This window comes from Alligator mississippiensis, chromosome 1 (assembly GCF_030867095.1).
Source record: "Alligator mississippiensis isolate rAllMis1 chromosome 1, rAllMis1, whole genome shotgun sequence".
Taxonomy (NCBI): domain Eukaryota; kingdom Metazoa; phylum Chordata; order Crocodylia; family Alligatoridae; genus Alligator; species Alligator mississippiensis.
The window spans coordinates 233,676,506-233,696,830 of NC_081824.1; the positions used below are offsets into that span (position 1 = coordinate 233,676,506).

A 20,325-nucleotide genomic window follows, 5' to 3' on the forward strand; every position below is an offset into this window, starting at 1 on the left:
TGCATTAGCTCATCTACACATTTACTAATGCAACTTAGCTATTTGTGCATAAATTTGATACCTGCTCTTTGCAGTTATCAAATTTAGGCTCAAAGGGCATTTTTACACGCTCCTGGATGTAGTGCTGGGCGTTTTAATTAGTGACCCATGCTAATTAAAAATGCCTGCACGTCACATGTATCAGCATTGCCACGCATCCCCACACTGAAAAAATGGCAGCAGGGCACTTTGAACTAAAGCTTATCAGACATCTTTTATTTTAAAGTGCCCTGCTGCCATTTTGTCAGTGTGGAGATGTGCAGTGATGCTGATACACGTGACACATGAGGCTGCTGCAGCGCATCCATTTCCATGCTCCAGCAGACCCAATTAATCATGTAGATGCATGCTCTTGATGCATCTTAAATTGGGCTAATGTGCATTAAATGCACACATGTAGACATGCCCACTTACATGTCCAATAGAATTGGATCTGGCCCCATGAGCACATTTATTTTTGTTTGTTTGATTGTTTTATATGCCACCCTTCCCTAGTCTTATGGTGATTTGGGCTACATGTGACACACAGAGAATGCTAACACCAGGCAGTTATTGTCAATTTAATGACAGTTGAAACATAATCTGCATCATACTTTTGCAGTATTGCTTCCTTCTGATGTATGAAGAAGCCCTGAATTCATAAGTAATGTTTTCCTTGTTTTTCACATGAGAAATATTAGAAATATCAAGTCTAATCTGACGTTATTTTGCTGGAAGAGCCTTTTGAGAACCTCAGAACAACTGAATAAATAAGGCCTGGGTACAAAATTGCCAACATTTTGGTAATCATTCAAGTTCAATAGATGTTATCTAGACCTGATCTATTTAGGACAAAAAGGGAAGTTCATGATAGGATTTGCAATGGAATTTTGAGGAGGAAAACCTACATATTGTCCTCTCTCCACCAATGCTCTTGTACATCTTATACAAATCAAGAGTAAAGAAACATGTCCTTGATCATACTGGATCACTCTCAGATAAATACTATCTTACATCATCCAACTCACAAATACAAAAATTAACCTCCTTTGTGAAAGAAAGATGGGTCATTGATTAACATATTAATAACACCTTGATTATGCAAATCCATGCATCTCTTTCACAGTAAATCAGTGGTGCTCTTTATTGCTTCCACAACACTTTTCGCAAAGAATGTCAATTATAAACAATTTACCAAAAATGTTTTATGAATTAAGAAATATATTTCCTAGTAATGGTTCCCATGTAATATTTATCCCTTGAAAGAAAATGCTTAGATACTGAAAACAAAAGAAAAGAAGAAAAAAACCCAATAAAAATCCTTGTTTCAGATTGAAGGTTATGTTGAGATGATTTATGCATCTCTTTTCCCTTGATAAGAATAATGGATAAGCTCATTCAATCAACTTTTTTGCATGGACCCCAACAGGACTTCAGCTCAGAACTTGAAGATCTGCTCTTGTCCAGTATGTTTGCTTACCACATAGACAGGATGGGCACATCCAGATGAGACCGCACTTGCCTCTTGCAGCATCTCAAAGCTGCAAGAAGCACTCTGGAAACAAAAAAAAACATTCCCCACTCTAAATATTTGCACCCTGGGTTCTAAATTTCATGCCTGGAGATCCAGGTATCCAATAAAAAAAAAAAAAAAAAATGCCAGAGGGGGGTGGGGAAAGCAGGGCAAGGCGCACACTTGTAGCATGCCCTGAAGTAACCAGAGGCTGGGGTCCTCCAAAAAGATGCTCTGGTAGCTGGCCAGAGCATCTCTATGTTTGCCTCTGCCCCCTGCAGCATGCTTCCTCCCTGTGCCGGGGAAAAGAGCTGTGCAGGCTGCAGTGACCTGGACCCAGGCTCTGTCCCAAGTAAGTAGGGACTGGTGGGGGTTGGGACTGGAGCAGGGCCTGTGGAGACAGGACCCGGCCCACTGTGATATGCAGTCCCTGCAAGTGGTGTGGGCCTGTGGGCAACAGCTCGAATAGCCCAGTCCTGCCCAAAGGCACATGGCCCCATGCCAGGTATGCTAGGTGGCCAGAGCCATGCCGTGCTGCCCCACGCTGGGGGGGGCCATGCCAGGAGGGTCCTGAGGGCCCCAATGGTGGCTATTGCTGCAGGGGGGCTGTGGGCCCTGCAGGGAGGGAGCTATAGCCCTGCAGAGGGGGGAGCTGTGACCCTGATGGGGGGCTGTGGGCCATGCAATGGGGGAGCTGTGGCTCTTCCAGTGAGGGAACTGTGGGCCCTGCAGGAGGCAAGCTGTGGCCCTGCAGAGGGGGAAAGTTGTGGCCGTGTGAGCGGCAGTTGGAGCCCTGCCAGGCGAGCAGTCCATGTGGGGTGGGGGGGCTGCGCCCTGTGGGGAGTCAAGGGACCCACCCTTCCTGAGCAGCCCCCTCCACACCCACAGTCCCCTCACAATCCACCCATAAACCCCACACCACCAAGCCACTCCCACAAACCCCAAGACAAGCCCCATACCGCACAAACCCCACATCCCCCTCACAAATCTCACACACTGCATGCACAGCTGGCCACATGGGATGGGATGGGATGGGACCTGCTGGCAGGAAGTGAGGCTGCAGGGGCAACTGACACACTGCAACCCTACCTCATGCCCACACCAGTGCTGGAACATGCGGCCCCAGCCTGGGGGGACTCCCGGTGCCAGGACCACTTGGGGGACATGATGCGCTGGGGGGAGGGGTGGGGTGGCAGCAGGGGTGTGAGAGAGAGATTGGGGTGGAGGGATGCTGCAGGTAGGAGAAGCCTCCAGAGCCAGGCTTAGAGCCCCCCTAGAGCAACCTGTGCAGGGGGAGGCTGGCCTGGGAGGAAAAGGCCCAGGTCAATCCCTGATGCCCAGTCGAGGGCTTCCCAGGGACAGCATGGGGCAGGGAGCAGAGCAGCAAGGGCTGGCACTGCTCAGAGCCACAAAGCAGTGGGTGGGACAGCTGCAGCTGGATTCATGTCCTGGTGCTGGGACACAGCTGCAGCTAGGAGGGAGCTAGTGAGGGCAGGCAGGGGCTGCAGGTCAGGAGTGAGGGGGGCTGGGGGGAAATGAGCATCTGTCAGTTGATTGTGATGGGCAAGGGCAGGGCAGGGCACGGGCATATCAGTGCTGCTCAGCACTGCACATCCTGGTGAGCAAAGGTGGTAGGAACAGCTCTGATTTTTCTATGGAAAAAACCCCCAAAAGTAAATGCCGAAGTGTATAGATATTTAGAATCCATTTTATTATGATGATAGAGGCACTGGTAGGCTTCTAAATTGCTTTAAACATGTAAATATATCAATAAAACATTGCCCAACTGATGTTCTCTATATATAGTGTCATTTCATTTTAATAGCCAAAGAACACTATTTTGGGGTATTTTCATGAGAGAACTTGAGTTTCTTATCAAAGATTTTGCAATTTTTAAACAGGGAACATCAGGATCTCTGCTGGTGAGACAAGTGGCGAAACCTGGGAAGAGGAGCTTGTCCAGGGCCAGCGTCAGAGACCCAGCTGGATGGCAGATGAGGTGGCTGACCTCTTGGCCATTTGGGGCCAAGAGGACACAGTTTGACAGTTCAAAACAGGCCACCGCAAGGAGCACATCTTCTGGGCAACAGCTGCCCAGATGGCAGAGTGGGGGCACCCCATCTGGGCCTGTCAGGCATGCAGCCATGGGGCTGTACATCAAAGAGGGTAGGTGCTGTTGCAGGTGGCAGCACCCCACACTGCCAGGCTGCTGCAGTGGGTAGAGGATGCAGAGGCTACTCCAGGCTAGGGCTACTATAGCAGTTCAGCTGGCACAAGGGGTAGTGTCCCCACACACCAACTGGCTGGCCCTCGGAAGCTCCTGAAGGCAAGTAGCCCTGAGCTGCTCACCAGGGCAGGTTTTTATATTGCCGGGGCCAGCACAGGGCAGGTTTTTCTATGGCTGGGTCCAGCACAGGTGCTAGCCCCAGCTTCTACTTCCCCCTGGCTGAAGATCCAGGAAGAACTGGACAGGGCCAGTTTGCTGGAAGTGGCACAACTTGCCTGACATCAAAGTGCATGTCCAGGCATGAGCTGAGGCAAAAATCTCTGGCACAAATTTGTGCCACTTCTATTTGCGCTAGTGCAAGTGCACATGCCTGCATGTGTGGACATGCCCGATAAGACTTTTAATGTCTTAATGTCATTTCTTTGTTTTTAACTAATTGATGTTTGTGGGGAAAAAGCAAATGATTTGACGCTACAAAGCATGCACTTAGCAACCTTATGTGGTGTCTTAACTAATTTGGAAACAGCATGGGATAATTAATATAATTAATACTGTTACTCTAGAATTGGGCCCTTTTGTGCAAAGCATAGCCCCTGAAGATCATGGGCAGCTGTCCCTGTTCAATATATAACTATTGGTTGAGTTCTAGGACACACCAATTTCTTTTGGTTTCCTTGCCATTCCAATAAAAACAAAAAACAAAACAAAAAAAAAAGTAGACTTTAATCAACCCAAGGGAAAAAAAAAAGAAGAGAAGTGTCCACCAATGCCTCAGGGTGGAAGTTGTGTTCTTTGAGGAGAGCTTATGAGGATGGATGTCCTGACCAGCGGCCTGCTGTGATGGTCATTTGTACTGAGAGCTGCTGCTTGGTGCAAAGAGTGGATAGATGGAAATGTGTGTTGGACTTTTGTCAGGAGGATGTCATGGCAGATTGGTAAGTGCTTCTCACTACAGTGTCACATTCATGTTAAAGGCTGCTCCTGTTGACTAAGTTGTGCATGGACATCTGGCCATTCAGGTTGGGGCATCAAAGGCAGCCAGGTGTGTTTCAGGCCACATCACTTTATTGTGTGCTATTGTCTACAGATAATGGCATACCTTAGCCATGCTAGCCTGATAGGCCTTGTAGGCTCGGGGCAGGGGGCGTAGATTTTGTTTTATGAAATGACTGGTTGGGCTCCCAGGGCTCATGGTAAAGGTGATATCTTTTATTAAACCAACAAGATTTTTGCAAAACATGTTCTTTAATTGCAAGCTTTCGCATACAAACACCCTTCATCAGACATCAGAGAAAAGATTGTAAAAGTTCTCCTGAGTAGAAATGAAAGTTCATATTTCATAGGATTTCACAGAGTTAGTAGATGGAAAGCTCCTCTGGGCAGGCAGTTCTTAGCTGGTGAAGAGTCTCTCAGCTCTTCTGTGAGGCTCTGTTATGATGCAAATTACCTCGAACCAAGGCAGGAGCACTACCTCAGGTTTCAGGTGGTCACAGTTCCTTCTTCTATGGGAAAATATAAAGATTTCATTTTAAAAATCAACTAGAATTCAATGTCTTCCATGTGTCAGGTATCCAGGTTGTAGCCATATGGGTCTAGAGGAAAATGCAATCGGGGCTCATGGTAGAGATGATGTCTTTTCTTAAACCAACAAGATTTTTGCAAAAAATTCTTTAATTGCAAGCTTTCATTTTCATTGGGCTTCCAGGCTTTTCTACATTATGGGAACAGCAGGTCCTGGAGAGTACAGGATCAAGCCTACTCCACCCAGCCATGCCTGCTGTTGCCCTCCAGACCTGAAAATTTGCTAGTGAGCTTGCTCCAGCCTTGTCTCTATGTTCCCCTTCTTGAGCCCTCAGTTTCCAGTAGGCCTCAGCGTAGATCCAGAGCAGTCTCACTGGTGAAGCCCTGCATTCCTGTGGGTACAAATGGATGAAGTATATAGCGGGCACATTCAGCTCCATCTTAGTCATGTCCAAACATTGCCATGGTGCAGAGAAGCCCCCAGCTGCTGTGGCTGGGCACTTGAATTGTTCTCAAAGAAAAGAATGCCGTATGTGACTTATCACATGCATGACTGTAGGCTATTTGTCTATTTAAAAATATGCTGTCTTCCCATCACCTGAGCCCCTGATTGCCTTCCACATCAAATCAACAGCAAATCAATGTTAGTCCCCTCTATAGTATGACAATGCATATCACCTTTCTGAATCCCACCAGTAACAAATCCTGAAAACCTTGTAAAAAAGAAAATACCAACAACTCTGTAACAAATTGCATTTCACTTTGGAAAAGAAGAGAAGGGGAGGAGCATCTGCAAAATTTAAGACCTTTTACCAGTAAGGACACACAGTGAAATGAGGTGCATTGCCAGAAGGCTGAGAGCTGAGATAGAAGAGTACCCCTTGCCTGCAGGGACCTTATTTGCAAAGCAGCTGTTACAGGTGTGAATCCCTACCCAGGGCCCCAAAATGATAGGAGTCATACATATTTACAAACGGCAGCAGCAAGGACATCTAGGAATAAAGTCAGAGAAGGCCTTTTTTCCCAGATGTCCTCATGCTAGGAAACAAGTGCCCAGTCCTTCCCTAGCTGCCAACAGCAGAAGCTAAAAAAAAATTTTAAAAAGGACTGCCTAGGCTGCAAAGAAAGCTGATAGCCTGCAAGTCAAAAACAGAACATAGTGAAAATAACAGCCCTAGGGAATCATATGCCCAAAAATCTTGCCCTCTGCCAAAGGCAGAAGAAACTTATCTATGTCCCTGAAGAAAGCAGTTGTGACTGTATCCATACAGACACACACACAGAACAGATGTGGAGGGTAAAAAGGTATCTTGTTACACACATAGACACAGGGACACTCAACAAACTTGATTTGAATTAACTTTTAGTTAAATCCACTGTGTAGATGTGCTTAGTCAAAATTAAAGTCTCTTTAATTTGATTTAAGTTTATTTCCTTCCCAGCGTGAGCTCAGCTAAATTGAATGAAGGCCACTTTCATTCTGAATAATGACACCCATGCAGGGGTTTCATGCAGTTTTAACTGATCCACTTTATAATCATACTTTTAGTTCATAGGGAATAATTTTCCTCAGTATTGCCAGAGAGGCCAGCTCCTAGTCATTTTCCAAAGTTAAAGTTCACTCTATGTAAGGGAGCAGCATAGTTCAAATTCCCAAGAGTTGTTTTTTTCAACCAGATAACAGAGTTTGAATAAATGGAAAGTTACACCTTTACAAACCAAACTGATTGATGTTTAAACCAGTATCATTAGGCCGGGGCAAAAGGCTGTAGAAACACATCTGTCCATAGAAAATAGCATATTGCAATATATTTAAACCTCTTGCTAACCAATGTAAACTAAAGTGAAAGTGGCCCAATAGTGGGTAAGTGGTGAATTGGGGGCTAGCACAGGCCGGTGGATACAGCCCTGATGTAGATATCAAAAGGCTACTTTCTATTCCCAGCCCTGCTATGGGCCCGCTGCTTGACTGTGAGCAGGTTACTTCACCTCTCAATACCACAGTTTCCCTGTCTATAAAACAGTGGTTCTTAACCTTTTTAGAGTCAAGGCTTTCCTGTATAGATTAAAGGCATCCCTCAGAAAATACCAGCCTTTAGTTTTCACCTGGTTTTTGATTGCAGCAAAATAATAGAGCAGTTCTTCTGTTCCAAAGAATTCAGAAGGACCACAACAGGGCAGAACACTTTTAACACTATGGACTTCTATTTGAAATCTCTGTGTTTATCATGTGAATCACATTTGCATGCTTGACAGTTCTAAAATTGTACCTCATCTTGCAGTGCCCTTGAAAAGATCTCAAGGCACCCTAGGGTGCTGCAGCACCCTGGTTAAGAAACACTGCTATAAAATGAGGAACATGATGCAAACCTCCTTTGTACAGCTCTTTCAGCTCCCTGGGTGAAAAGTGTTAATCAAGAGCTAAAAGTGGGCACATCTACACATGCATTTACTAGGTTTACTGTGGTGTAAACTAAGCCAGAGAAAGAGTTCTTGGTTAGGTGTGTACATATGCAGGAATTAGGGAGTAGATTTGCTCCTAGTTCCCTGCAGCCCTGCAATGGGCCCCTGCCACCACCAGGGGGAGCTAGCCCAGGGGCTGACAGGGAGCACTGGGCCAGGAGATGCTGTCTCCTGGCCCAGGGAGAGCTGCCTGCTGCTGGGCTGGGGACAATGTCCCCCTGCCCTGGAAGCAGGGAGCTCCTGGTCCTGGGTCCCTGATCAGGGGTATAGGGCTTGGAAAGTGCTGCAGGGGAGGGGTATGTCCCAGTCCCCTGCCCCAATCTGCTGATGGGGTAGCTAGCAACTAGCTCATTGCTAGCTGCCCCACCGGCAGATTGGGACAGGGAGCTGGGACATAGCCACCCCCTGCAGCTCTCTCCATGCCCCATGCCTTGATCACCCAATTGTGGCATGAGGCTTGGACCTGCGCCTGACTGGGACAGTTCCTGGCCAGCTCTGGACTGCGCAGAGAAGTCTGCATGTGCAGCCCAGAGCTGGCTAGAGACTGTCTGAAACAGGACTGTCCCCAGCCTCCTCCAGGCTGCTCATGCTCCCTCACGCAGCCTGGGGCTAGCTGGGAACTGTCCTGGTCAGAGGTAGGTCCCAGTCAGCTCCAGGCTGGGTGGGGAACTGTCCCCATGAAGGAGCTCCCAACCCCCTGCTCTCTGATCACAATGGTGGATCAGGGACTGGGAGATGAGGATCTCCCAGCCTCTGCTCCCTGATAGTGATCTCAGGGCAAAGGGCTTGGAGCTCCCTGCTACCAGGGCAGTAGGACATAGTTCCTGCCCAGGCTCCTATGGCAGAGCCCACCCCAGCAGCAGGCAGCTCCCAGGAGCAGGGAACTGTCTCCTGCCCCCTGGTGGCTGGCTGACCCGGAGCAGATTTTGCTCCCAGTCAGGTGTCTACATGAGGGCTACAGTGCCATTACTAATGCCAAGTAAATTTAATACTTGAATTTGCAGGTAGCAAATTTACTCGGTATTAGAGAGATTTACTGTGAAGTAAGCATGTGCACATGTAGACGCACATACTTACTTCACAGTAAACTATGCTAATGGAAAGTTAAGCGGCTCATGTAAACGCACCCAGTGATACTTAACCAAGATAAGAGGCCACACAGCTTTTCACAGCAGTTCAACTAGATCGGTGTAAATTCACTCTTTCACTTATACCAGGGCAACTTTTTCCTGTAGCCCTCAATCCACCATCCATGAGTGGCATGAACATAGTAGCTGGTAGGTCTGCACTTACTGCAAGTGCAAGGAAGAAAGGGTGGTAGTAGAAATTAGCCTTAGTCTGAAGCTGAAGTATGGAAAAGCTAGAGACTCATGAGTGAACACAGTTATTAAACAAATTACAGTAATGTGTTCTACATTGATCTGCCTCTTACCTTTGCCACAATAAAGGAAAATAATGATATAGTCTTTTCAATCCAGGGAGCACAAGGTTCCTTTGCCTCAGTAACTTGTTTTATAACCAGGCCAACAATTTTCTGGGCTTAGTCCTTGGCTGGTGTGTACCAGAACATCCAACCCTACTGACTTCAGAAGAGCTTTGTTGATTTTCACACCAGCTAAGGCTCTGGACCTGGCAGTCAAACATTGTATTCGTTTTGAATAAGAATGTTTACAAGTTTCCAGAAATAGCCCACTGCTCATCCTGTAGTCACATGTACTGCAAAATTTCAGGTGATCTCACATAGGGTTTGATCAGCAGGAATCTTGGTTTTCCCTGATAAAAGAAATTGCAAATTCTCTGATTAAAACCCCCAAATCCATGATTAAAATGAAGGGCCACTATATATATATATGTGTGTGTGTATGTGTGTGTGTATCAGTTGAACACAATGTTGTATTGATATATTTACAATTTTAAAGCAATTTGGAAGCCTACCAGTGCCTCAATCACTATAATAAAATAAATTCTAAAGACCTATAAATTTTGGTATTTCATTTTGGGTTTTTTATCATAGACAATCAGAGCTCCCCCTACCCCCTTAACTCACCAAATGGAAGTCCAGGCCCCTCACTCCCAAGCACAGCCTCCCAGTCCTGCTCATACTCTTCAGTCCCCACCCCCCACAGCCGCCTGGCCCTGCTTGTGCCCCTCACTCTCCTCCCCCCAAGCCTCCTGGCCCTGCTCATACCCTTCACCCCCTCACCACAGCCTCTCTGGCCCTGCTGGTGCCCCCCACTCTCCCACCCACAGCCTCCTTTCCCCCCCCACAGCCCTGCCGGAGGGCCCCCCCCATCTACCAGGGCTATGGGACCAGGGACCTGGGTCTGCAGCCCCCTGTTCCCTACAGCAGCATCCAAACCCCAGCTGCCACCCTTGGGAGGCAGTGGATACTACAGTAAAGCATAGCCTGGAACCTGGCAGCTGGGTCTTGGTGTGGCAGGGCAGAGCAGAGCCAAGCAAGGAAGCTCCTTGCCACTGTGAGCCCCACACCGCCATAGCAAGGTGTCCCTGCCTGCCTGCCCAGCAGTAGCAGGGGCAGCAACGTGGGGTTGTGCCCCTTGCTGCTGCAGGACGGGCAGGGGGCACATTGCCAGTGCAGCACAGAGCTTGCAGGAGCAAGGAGCTTCCCCACTTGGCACTGTTCTGCCATGCTGCCAGGTCCTACCCCCTGAGCTGCAGAGGCCCCTGCAGAGGGCAGCAGGGTGGGGAGCCTGAGCCCGCAGTAGGCAGCCCACCTCACCCCATGCACACATCTGGGGGTACAGGTCCCCTCTGCCCCCTCCCCCCCTCCCCCGGGAGTGTACATAGCTACAGGGAGGTCCCCCTCTCCCCCAGACAAGCCGCCCGTGGCCCCGTCCTGCTCCCCTCTTGGGCCCTGCAGACACACATTCCAGCCCCGGGCCCCCAGCCCTGCCCAACTCTCTCCCTCCCTCCCTATGGTTCCCCGTGCATGACTGCCTTCCTCCCATTCCCCCAGCCCCTTGCAGACTGGAACTCTGCCAGCCTGCAAAGAGCTCTTTGAAAAGTGAGAAATCCACCTGTTTCCCTGTTAAAATGAGAAATCCACATTTTCCTCCAGTACAGGGGGAAATCCGTATTTTTCTCCATTTTCCCATGGGAAACAGAAAAGATTCCTGCTGATCAGACTGCTGAGATCAGCAGGAGTCTTTACATTGACTACAACAAGACTTATGCCAAGTCTGTCATTCTGATACACTGTGGTCTCGCTCTTTGAAGTTAAGGCAAACTTCCCACTGGCTTACATCATGCAGGATTAGGACCACTGAGTAACATTTCTCTCAAGTAAGTAACCCCACTGGACTAAATGGTACTGCTTCAAAGACTGCTGCAGGATTGGGCCCAGAAGTAGCTATTGTTCCAGTAGGTTAGAAGTCACCAAAACATCTGATTTACATGAAAGGACATGGTATATGAAACATGTACAGTCTGCACCCCTGCTTTCCAAACCAACCACTTTGTCAGAGCAAATGTACTGGAAATACAAAAGAGCTTTTCCCAGCATGTGTTTATCAGACATTTTCTTCATATCTCAGCGGACTCCATCCATGCAGATTCTCAAAACAGTTGGGTTCTGTCTTCCTATTAATCAATGTTCTAGCCACGCCGTTGTTCACATCCATCTACAAAAGCAAGTTAAGTGGCTTGTCCTTGATTCTCTGGGGAAAAGAAAAAAACAATGAATTTAAAAGAAAATAGAAAATGTCAGTAATGCATATAAGAGATGAAAGAGAAAACAGAAGCAATACAAAAAACTTTTCTAGTGGGTTTTTTGTTTGTTTTTGTTTCCCTTCCCCACTTCTGGGTGAGTGTTTTGGGAGAAGATGAGTAAATAGAAAGTGAAACATCATTAGCCCTGTTACTCTGAAGTCAATCAGAAGGCAGGGTAAATATTCTCCTTTATAAAATAAGTAAATAATAGAGAGAGAGAAAGCTTTTGTGAACCCAAGTTCACTTCATCACATGCCGTGAAAGAATGGGTATAAGGAGAGAGAAATTAGAATACAAAAGACAAGGAAGTGAACTGGATTGAGGATCTTTGGCATGACATCTGTTGTTAAGGCCAAGAGGTCATGCACAGGGCTGTGATAGATCTGGCTGCATTATACATTTCTCAGAGACTGGTCACCAATCATTCATTTGCATTTTCTAACAACATAGTAAAGGGCTCTGAATCTAGAAACTGTCTCCTTTCAGGAAAGCTTAAAACAATGTCTAGTACTGAGTGCTTGCCGGAACCCAAGCACAGTAGCAGGCATAATCAAATTTAGCATTGACTGCTGAGTTATCCATCTCCACCATTCAGAGCAAAAGGCAACAAACAATGATAGACATACTAAATAAAAAGAGATCAGTAGCTACTGCACCAGTGGTATTTGGAGCTCAGCTATAATGAAACCAGGAAGGCTAACCAGAGCAGACAAGGAAGAACATGCACAACTAAGATACTGATCTTGCATGAGGAGCATTGGACTTGCTCTTTCTGAGACAAAGGAAAGGACTTTCAAGCTTCAGGCTCCTGTCTCACCTGATGTAGTGGAACATCTCCAGCCCTTTGAAAGAAGAACACAGAGAAACTGACACTAGATACTAGAAAATAAAACTGGACTGATATTAGTCTAGTGTGCTTAAAAGAGCAGAAGGGCAGATTCCTGTACATGCCTACTATCATTTCATAATGTACAGATGTCAACACAGACTATTATGATATAGGGGATATGCTCATTATGGGTGCATCTACCTGAGATGTTTACTGTGCAGTAGCCTAATAACACTGCATGGTAGTGTGCCAGTCAAAAACCATGCTAATATGCTATTGTGCAGTGTTATTAGGCTACTGCACAGTAAGCAATAAAAAATCCCCATGCACTGGCACTACTGTGCAATAGTGCAAGTTACTGCACATTGAATTAGTACTTCGTGAACCAAGTACTAAACTTAATGCGCAGTAACTAAGGGCACATTCATGAAAGTGTAGATGCACCCTGTATTACCATTTCCTTTCATAGTGATTCTTTGTTGCTTCTTCTTTATTGACAGGACCAAAGCAGCAGGCAGTATTGTAGTTTCTGAGGCCTCTGGGTTTTGTACTGAAGTTTTTTAGTTTATTACAGAGTTCTTGTGGCTTGTGATGTGAGTGAGAGGTAGAACAGATGTCCTTGCAGATCCCTTCAGACTTAACATCTGTTGTATGGGTGCCTGAAATTACAAAAGACTGGACAAGATGAACAAAAGCTAGACATCCAAGATTAATTCACAAATAGAACATGTCTTATAGATAAGCATCATTGAACTGATTTATGCAAAAATTATAGATATGATGATTCCAATAAAAGGTTACTTAAAGGGAGAAAAGTCTGGCCTCTTGATGCATACTTAAGAAAGATGTACTGTACAGAGAATTGAGAACCTATCCAATCTGAGCATGTGAATACCTGTAGAGGCCACGCTGAGTTTCAGTCACATATACCAGCAAAGAACAGCAAAACCAAACACTGAAACATATGGATCACAGGAGCAACAAAGTCCATGAGGATGCTATTACCAGTGTTACAACAAGCCAGGCAAGTAGCACACGCAAGTACTACTCAGTTCTGTGCAACTGAGCCAACACAATGTAACCAATTCCAGTATATTTAGAATGAACTAAACATTTTCTAGTTGGCATAGTCTTTTGCTGTGTGTCAGGTGCCAGCATCTGACTGTGCTGAATGAAAGATTTTGGTTGAAGCAGACGTGTGCTATCACTATGGATCCAATAGCATAATATAAGGAAGAACAACAATAACAACATCATGACAACAATAGAAAATGGGAAAGCGGGAGCAGCAGAAACAGTGTGCCGTAGACCAAATAAAAAATCCCGCACTACCCCCCCCCCCCACACACACAAACACAGAAACACATCTGAGTTGCAGTAGAGTCTGTCGATCACAGGTTGGCCTCATCAGCCATCTTCGGACATGCAGATAAGACAATCATGGAAGACAATCATCCTCAACTGTGAGGGGCTACCAAAGAAGATAAGGAAGAAGGAAGGCAAGGTTGAAACGCCATTCAAATTCTGGGATCAGAGCTACAGTTGGTGTAATCTCTAAAGGTGCAGATAGAAGTTATGTTTGTCACATGATCAGCCTTTTGAAAGTACTTTACAGCTGTGCCCTTACAGAAGAGCACAGCTACAGAGTGCTTTTAAAGGGCCCAATCTTGCAACAATTTCATTACATGAGGGTTCGGATGAAGGCACTCCAAAATGGAGCAATTTCATTAACTTATGTCCATGCAAGCTGGGAGTAGGGCTGGGCTAATGGAGCCCAGCCCAGCTCTTGGCTCTGTCTTCAGAATGGGAGAGGATGGAAAGAGAACAGACAGAGTTCAGTCTGGATTTTTTTCAGCCAGTGCTGGTGGTGGGATGGGTGGATTGGAGCCACCCAAGGTGTAGGGGCTCCAACCCATCCACCCCACCCTGCACTGTGGACTAAAAAACCCCAAACCAAGTTTCCTCCACTCCCTCCCCAACTCTCCCATTCTGAAGACAGTGCTGGGGCTGGGAGGAGCAAGGGGCAGGGCTAGGGGAGAACAACTGCAGGATCTCAGATGCTTCAAATTGCAGCTGGATCTCCCAACCCCCAGGACCCAACAGCAAACATCTGTTGGGTCTGGGAGAGCACTGTAACTCATGGCACTTCCTGTAAAGTGCCATGAGTTACAGCGGAGAGCTCTACTTCCATGATAGCTCGAATGAAGCCACCAGCTAACGATTTGCACCTCCTTCAGAACCTGAATTCTGTGCCTTCATTTCTGCATCTCTAAAATAGGAATGATTGTACTTAGCTCCTTGGCAAGGGGTCTGTTGTTATGGGTGAGTTAATGTTTGCACAGCACCTTGAAATCATAAAGCTCTAAAGAGCAAGTATTCTTTTACAGAAAAATCAGGTGAATGTTGCTGTAGGGGAGACATTATATATGTTTGCAGGAAAAACAGTGATTTTTTTTTAAGCAAAAGTCTGTGGATCTTTGTAGAGGATTGTGTCACTTAATTTGAACTCATGATGTTGTGAAAGGGGCATTGAGATAGCTGGGAAGCATCAAATGGCAAAAAGATAGGCACCCAATTTCATGGGTTTTCAAGGTGCATCTGGCTCCTGGCTGCCCTGTGCACTTCAGGAAACTGAACCTGAATCTACTTTGCAATGCTTTTTATATGATCTTTACCTTGTATATGGTACTACATGCCCCCCACCCTCCCAAACCTAAGTATGAAATACAAAATGCAGTGAAACTTATTATTCACATCTGTTATCAACATATTGGCAAATTGGGCACACGTGCAGCTGCAGCTACCCTGTAGACTGTTGAGGAAGTGTTTGTGCACATGTATGTGTGCATATGCATGAATGCCCACATACATAGAAAATCCTTGTTCCTTCTTGTGCCTTTATCATTTCATTCTGTCACTTGATCATTAAGGGATAAAAATCCTACTCCAGGCCAAATAAAAAGAATGCTGAGGATTTACCTACGGAGAGTTAAGTCTTCAAACTCACTTATCTCAAAACAAGCAAACAAACAAAAATACAGGGTTGTCCTCATGTACGGCTGAGCTCTCATTCTTTCAAGTAAGATAAAATGAGCTATTGTTGCTGCTGTGCTTGTCTAAAAGCATCTCTCTGCACTGGCTAGTGTTCACCTCCTGTGCCAGGCATCCTCATTATTATTCTCTTGTTTTTCCGATTGTCAGAGTACCACTCGGACTTTTATAGTTTTGCCTGCACCTGAGTGTGTAATCCAGTGCCACAGGCACCACCAGTCTGAGACTGAATTACATCTGTCTCTGTGCAATATTTTCAGATTCAAATACAAGTGTTGATCCTGAAATTATGTGATGGATAATGCCCAGATGTTTTAAAATCTGGTCATGCAGAAGAACATAATAATCTAGTCTTCTACTCATGCTGTCTGCTGCTGAGGGCTCACTGTGACTCTACATAAATATGTATTGTTCCTATTCCACCCCTCCAAGACTGTATAAGTTAACCAGATGGCTCTGGGATATAGCTGCATTTTGACCATTCACATGCATCTGCCTCAAGGTTGGAGGTGGTCTCTGCTGCCTGTATGCGCATGGACTTCTGTTAAGTTTGCTGTGGATCCCATGTTTTGTTCTTTCTGTGCTCCAGGATAAGTGGAGGTGGGACCAGAGGCACCAGAAAGGCATTTCTACCCAGTCCTATAGTCACCAGACACCAGAAAGGCATGTGGCCTGGTGACTATGGGGCTGGGTAGAAATGCATGTGCATTTGTGGTGGGGTTGAAGTGGAAGAATAGAGGCAGTTCACTGATGTGGGACACTCTTCCTGCCTCATGCACTACCCTTTAGCAGACTGCTTGCTTGCATGTTATCCAAATGTGTCAGTTCCTTGCTATCACAAAGTTTCAGGGTGAAGTCAGAACCTTGACAGGAGATGAACAGTGGCTGCTGAAGCTACTGAATCTGCCACTCCACCATCACCTGTGGGTCCAATGATTTATGTCTCTGGATCTCATTTGGTGGCACATTGGCATCTAATGACCCAGATCTCTCTTCTCTTTGAATGTTCCACTTTAAAAGTGTTTATATGTACTGGCCATGCTAGAATGGCTGTAGCTGATCTTAGAAGCTAAGCAGAATTGGGCTTAGCTAATGCTTGAATGGGTGACTACTTTGGAGTCCCAGCTGCCATAGATACAAGCCAAGGAGCTACAATTGAATAGGGTTAGGGTCCACCGAGGCATTATGCCTAGTAGTTAGACCCAGGGGGTGTTACCTGCATCTGTTGTCAGGAGGGAAGCTGAAGTTCATGAATTCATAGATGTTCGGGTCGGAATGGACCTTAGCAGATCATTGAGTCTGACCCCCTGCCCTGGGCAGGAAAGTGTGCTGTGGTCAAATGACCCCAGGTACATGCATGTCCAGCCTTCTTTTAAAGACCCCCAAGGCAGGGAAGTGTACTACCTCCTTTGGAAGCCCATTCCAGATTCTGGCAAACTTTACCATAAAGAAGTTCTTCCTGATGTCCAACCTAAATTTTTTCTCCATCAGTTTGTGGCCATTGTCCCTAATTACTCCAAGGGGTGCCCTGGTAAACAGAGCATCTCCTATTCCTTGCTGCCTCCCCCTGATGAATTGGTAGGCAGCCACAAGATCACCTCTCAGCCTTCTCTTGCAGAGGCTGAAGAGATCCAGGGTCCTCAATCTCTCTTCATAGGGCTTTGCCTTCAGGCCCCTAACCATATGGGTGGCCCTCCTCTGAACCCTCTTGAGGTTGTCCACATCACTCTTGAAGTGCGGTGCTCAAAACTGGATGCAGTATTCCAACTGCATCCTGACCAGTGCCACAGAGAGGGGAAGTATCACCTCCCTGGACCCGTTTATCATTCACATGCCAAGCCAGAGGGTCACCAGAAGAGGGTGTCAGGAAACAAGCCAAAGTCAAACTGGAGTTCTTATGCCAAGTCAGGTGGTTACGAGAACCGGATGTCCGCGGACGAACCAAAGTCAAACAAGGGCTCTCAGGTCCAGGAACTGGGTACATGAGCAGGAGCAGGCACCAGGGAGGTCACACCCTGGTGCCTAGGAGCAGCCCTAGAATCAGTCAGCAGGTCCAGGCACAGCTGGCCCTGCTTAGGGGATTGAGCATTGCTGACAGTGCAGTGCAAATGCCTTACAAATATATTGTGAATACTAAATCATAGAAACCATATGAGTGGCAAGATTGGTTTGGCTCCAAAGAGGATGGATGACTGTAGCAAGGCAAGAAAATCTACCCTGAAAGGTCAGCTTTGAGCTGGGATTGAGTTTCAACACAACACTTCCTAATTCTGGCAATGCCTCGTGCAGCAGAGCAAGACACCACCTGTCACCAGTAACCTGGAAGACTCCATCTGCTGGATGATGACCTCCCTATCTTCAGTTATATACCCCTTGGGGTCCTCCTGTCTTGACCACAGCAATAAAGTGTCTGGCTCTGAATGAGCCTGTAAAAAACTCTTAACTATTATGGAACAACACTGCGTGCCAGTCTAATTATACATGTCACCACACCCTGCCTTCTCCTATCCACAATGGCTTTTCATAGGATAAAGAATCAAGCTATGGTCTTGGTCTCTGTCTTCAAGATGTTCATTGATGGCAACCCAACTGGAAAACCAACAAAAGCCGCAATAAAAAATGGATTCAACCACTTAGCTTGTCAGGCATAATGAAACTCCTTACCAAAAGGGTAAGGAGTTTCATTATGCCTGACAAACTAAGTGGTGGACAGCTTTCACAGACATCTGTGTGGAGGACAGCTTTCTTGATGGCTCAGCTGAGATGATTGGAAAAACCATGTCAGGAGATCAGGGCGATCACAAGCTCACCATCTTCCACTCAAAGGGCAGGGTACACTCCTTTTGCCTGCTTTCCTTTGTACAGAGAGAAGCATGGACACGTAAAGATGGATTTGAAAAGGAAACCTACCAAGACAAAACACCATATAGACCCCACAATTCTCCCCTGGGTAGAGAAGGGACCACATGTGACAGATGCAAGTTGAGTCACTGAGTGAACTAATAGAAGTTGTACAGATGTACAGTGATCATCTATACCAAGGAAAGGTGTACAGCTATAACAGCAATGTAGGCAGATCAGAGTTTTGTAGAGCTGAATAGAAACCATTTTTGGAAGACTGAAAACCACACTGGGGATTAAGGCTGGCATAAAAGAAAAAGGGCCTACATAACTGCTTCCGTTGGTCGTTTTAGGAATATCTCCGATTCCAGTTGCATCACCCCAAGCTTGGTTTCTACAACACATTCCAGCTGGGTGATACCAGATAGGATAATCTTTTATAACTGCCCTGACTCTCAGTCCAGCCTAGAGGATGGATAGCTCTGAAAGCACTTGCAGTCTCACTGAAGCAAATGAATAGGAAACTAGGCCTGCTACAGATGCTTGTTATACAGTGAATTTGGAACATGTCCTTATAAATGAATCTTTGCTCCACCAGTTTGCTGCCCTTTTCCCCTTTTTAAGTAACTATTTTCGCTTTCATAATGGGATTAAACCAGTGGTTCTCAACCTCATTAGACTCAAGGCACTCCTCACTAGATTTAAGGCACCACTTGGAAAATGACAGATCTTAATTTTGATTCATTTTTGACTCCAGAAAAAAATGGAGCAATCGTTTTGTTGCAAAGAACTCAAATGGACCACAGCAGGTCACAATGTTATGAAAACACTGCTGATTCCTGTTTGAAATCTCTGGGCTTGTTTTGTAAATTGTGTTTACAGACTTAACAGTGCTAACATTGCATGGCACCCTTGAAAAGATCTCAAGCTACCCCAAGGTGCTATGGCACTCCATTTGGGAATCACTGGGTTAAACAAAGGGCATAATTTTATGTGGTATTTAGCTAAGGCTGCATTGGCTTCCTCCCAAACCTGAGGAAGAACACTTGTGCCTGAGAACTTGTCTAATATCTCTCCCAACTATATAGTTGCTCCAATAAAAGATGCTACTGAACAGGTCTTGCGTCTTTGGCATCCCTTACTGCAACATGATAGAGACAAGGCCTCCTTAGTCCTCCCTATAAAAGGCGCATATCAGGGACTGTGAGAACATCTGTTCACCAGGGCTCCCCAGGGGAAGACTAGGACTAACGGTCATAAATTGCCAGAAGACTACTTTAGGTTAGACATAAGGAAAAACTTCTTTTACAACTTAAGTGCACAGGGTCTGGAATAGACTCCCCCCAGAAGTGGTGCAATCACCTACTCTGGATATCTTCAAAAAACTCCTGGATGCTTACCTTGCTAGGGTCATCTGACCCCAGCAGTCTTTCCTGCTCAAGTGCAGGGGGCTGGACCTAATGATCTCAAGATGTCATAGATTTCATAGACATTAGGGCTGGAAGGGACCTCGGAAGATCATCGAGTCCAGCCCCCTGCCCAAAGGGCAGGAAGTCAGCTGGGTTCATAGGATCCCAGCAAGATGAGCATCCAGTTTGCTCTTGAAGGTGTTCAATGTAGGCACTTGAACCACCTCCGGTGGCAGGCTGTTCCAGACCTTGGGGGCTCGGACAGTAAAGAAATTCTTCCTTATGTCCAGCCTGAAACGGTCTTGTCGTAGTTTATGACCATTTGACCTAGTCGTCATCCCTTGGGGCACTCTGGTGAACAAACATTCCCCCAGATACTGGTGGTCACCCCTGATAAACTTATAGGTGGCCATCAGATCACCCCTGAGCCTGCGCTTTTCCAGGCTAAAGAGCCCCAGGGCTCTCAGCCTGTCATCATAGGGTCTGCTTCCCTGACCTCTGATCATGCGCGTGGCTCTTCTCTGGACTCTCTCAAGCTTCTCCACATCCTTTTTGAATTGTGGAGCACAAAACTGGACGCAATACTCCAGCTGCGGCCTCACCAAGGCCGAGTACAGGGGGAGAATGACGTCCCGGGATTTGCTTGAGAAGCATCTATGAATGCAAGCCAGCGTTTTGGTCGCTTTACTAGCCACAGCATCGCACTACAGGCTCATGTTCATCT

At 46.3% G+C, this 20,325-nt stretch overlaps 1 protein-coding gene across 3 annotated transcripts in view; it reads left to right on the forward strand.

Moving 5' to 3' along the window:
- The window catches only part of SYNDIG1 (synapse differentiation inducing 1), a 175,371-nt gene that overhangs the window by 135,697 nt on the left and 19,349 nt on the right, over window positions 1–20,325 (forward strand). Inside the window, exon 4 of one of the 3 annotated variants that reach the window (XM_059720260.1) lies at window positions 3,433–9,739. The exons of the other annotated variants lie outside the window; for them this stretch is intronic. Within the exon in view, the coding sequence (XP_059576243.1) occupies window positions 3,433–3,753 (321 nt within the window). The 3' untranslated portion in view covers window positions 3,754–9,739. Of the gene's footprint in view, window positions 1–3,432; window positions 9,740–20,325 lie in introns of those variants that run through there. 3 annotated transcript variants of the gene reach the window in all.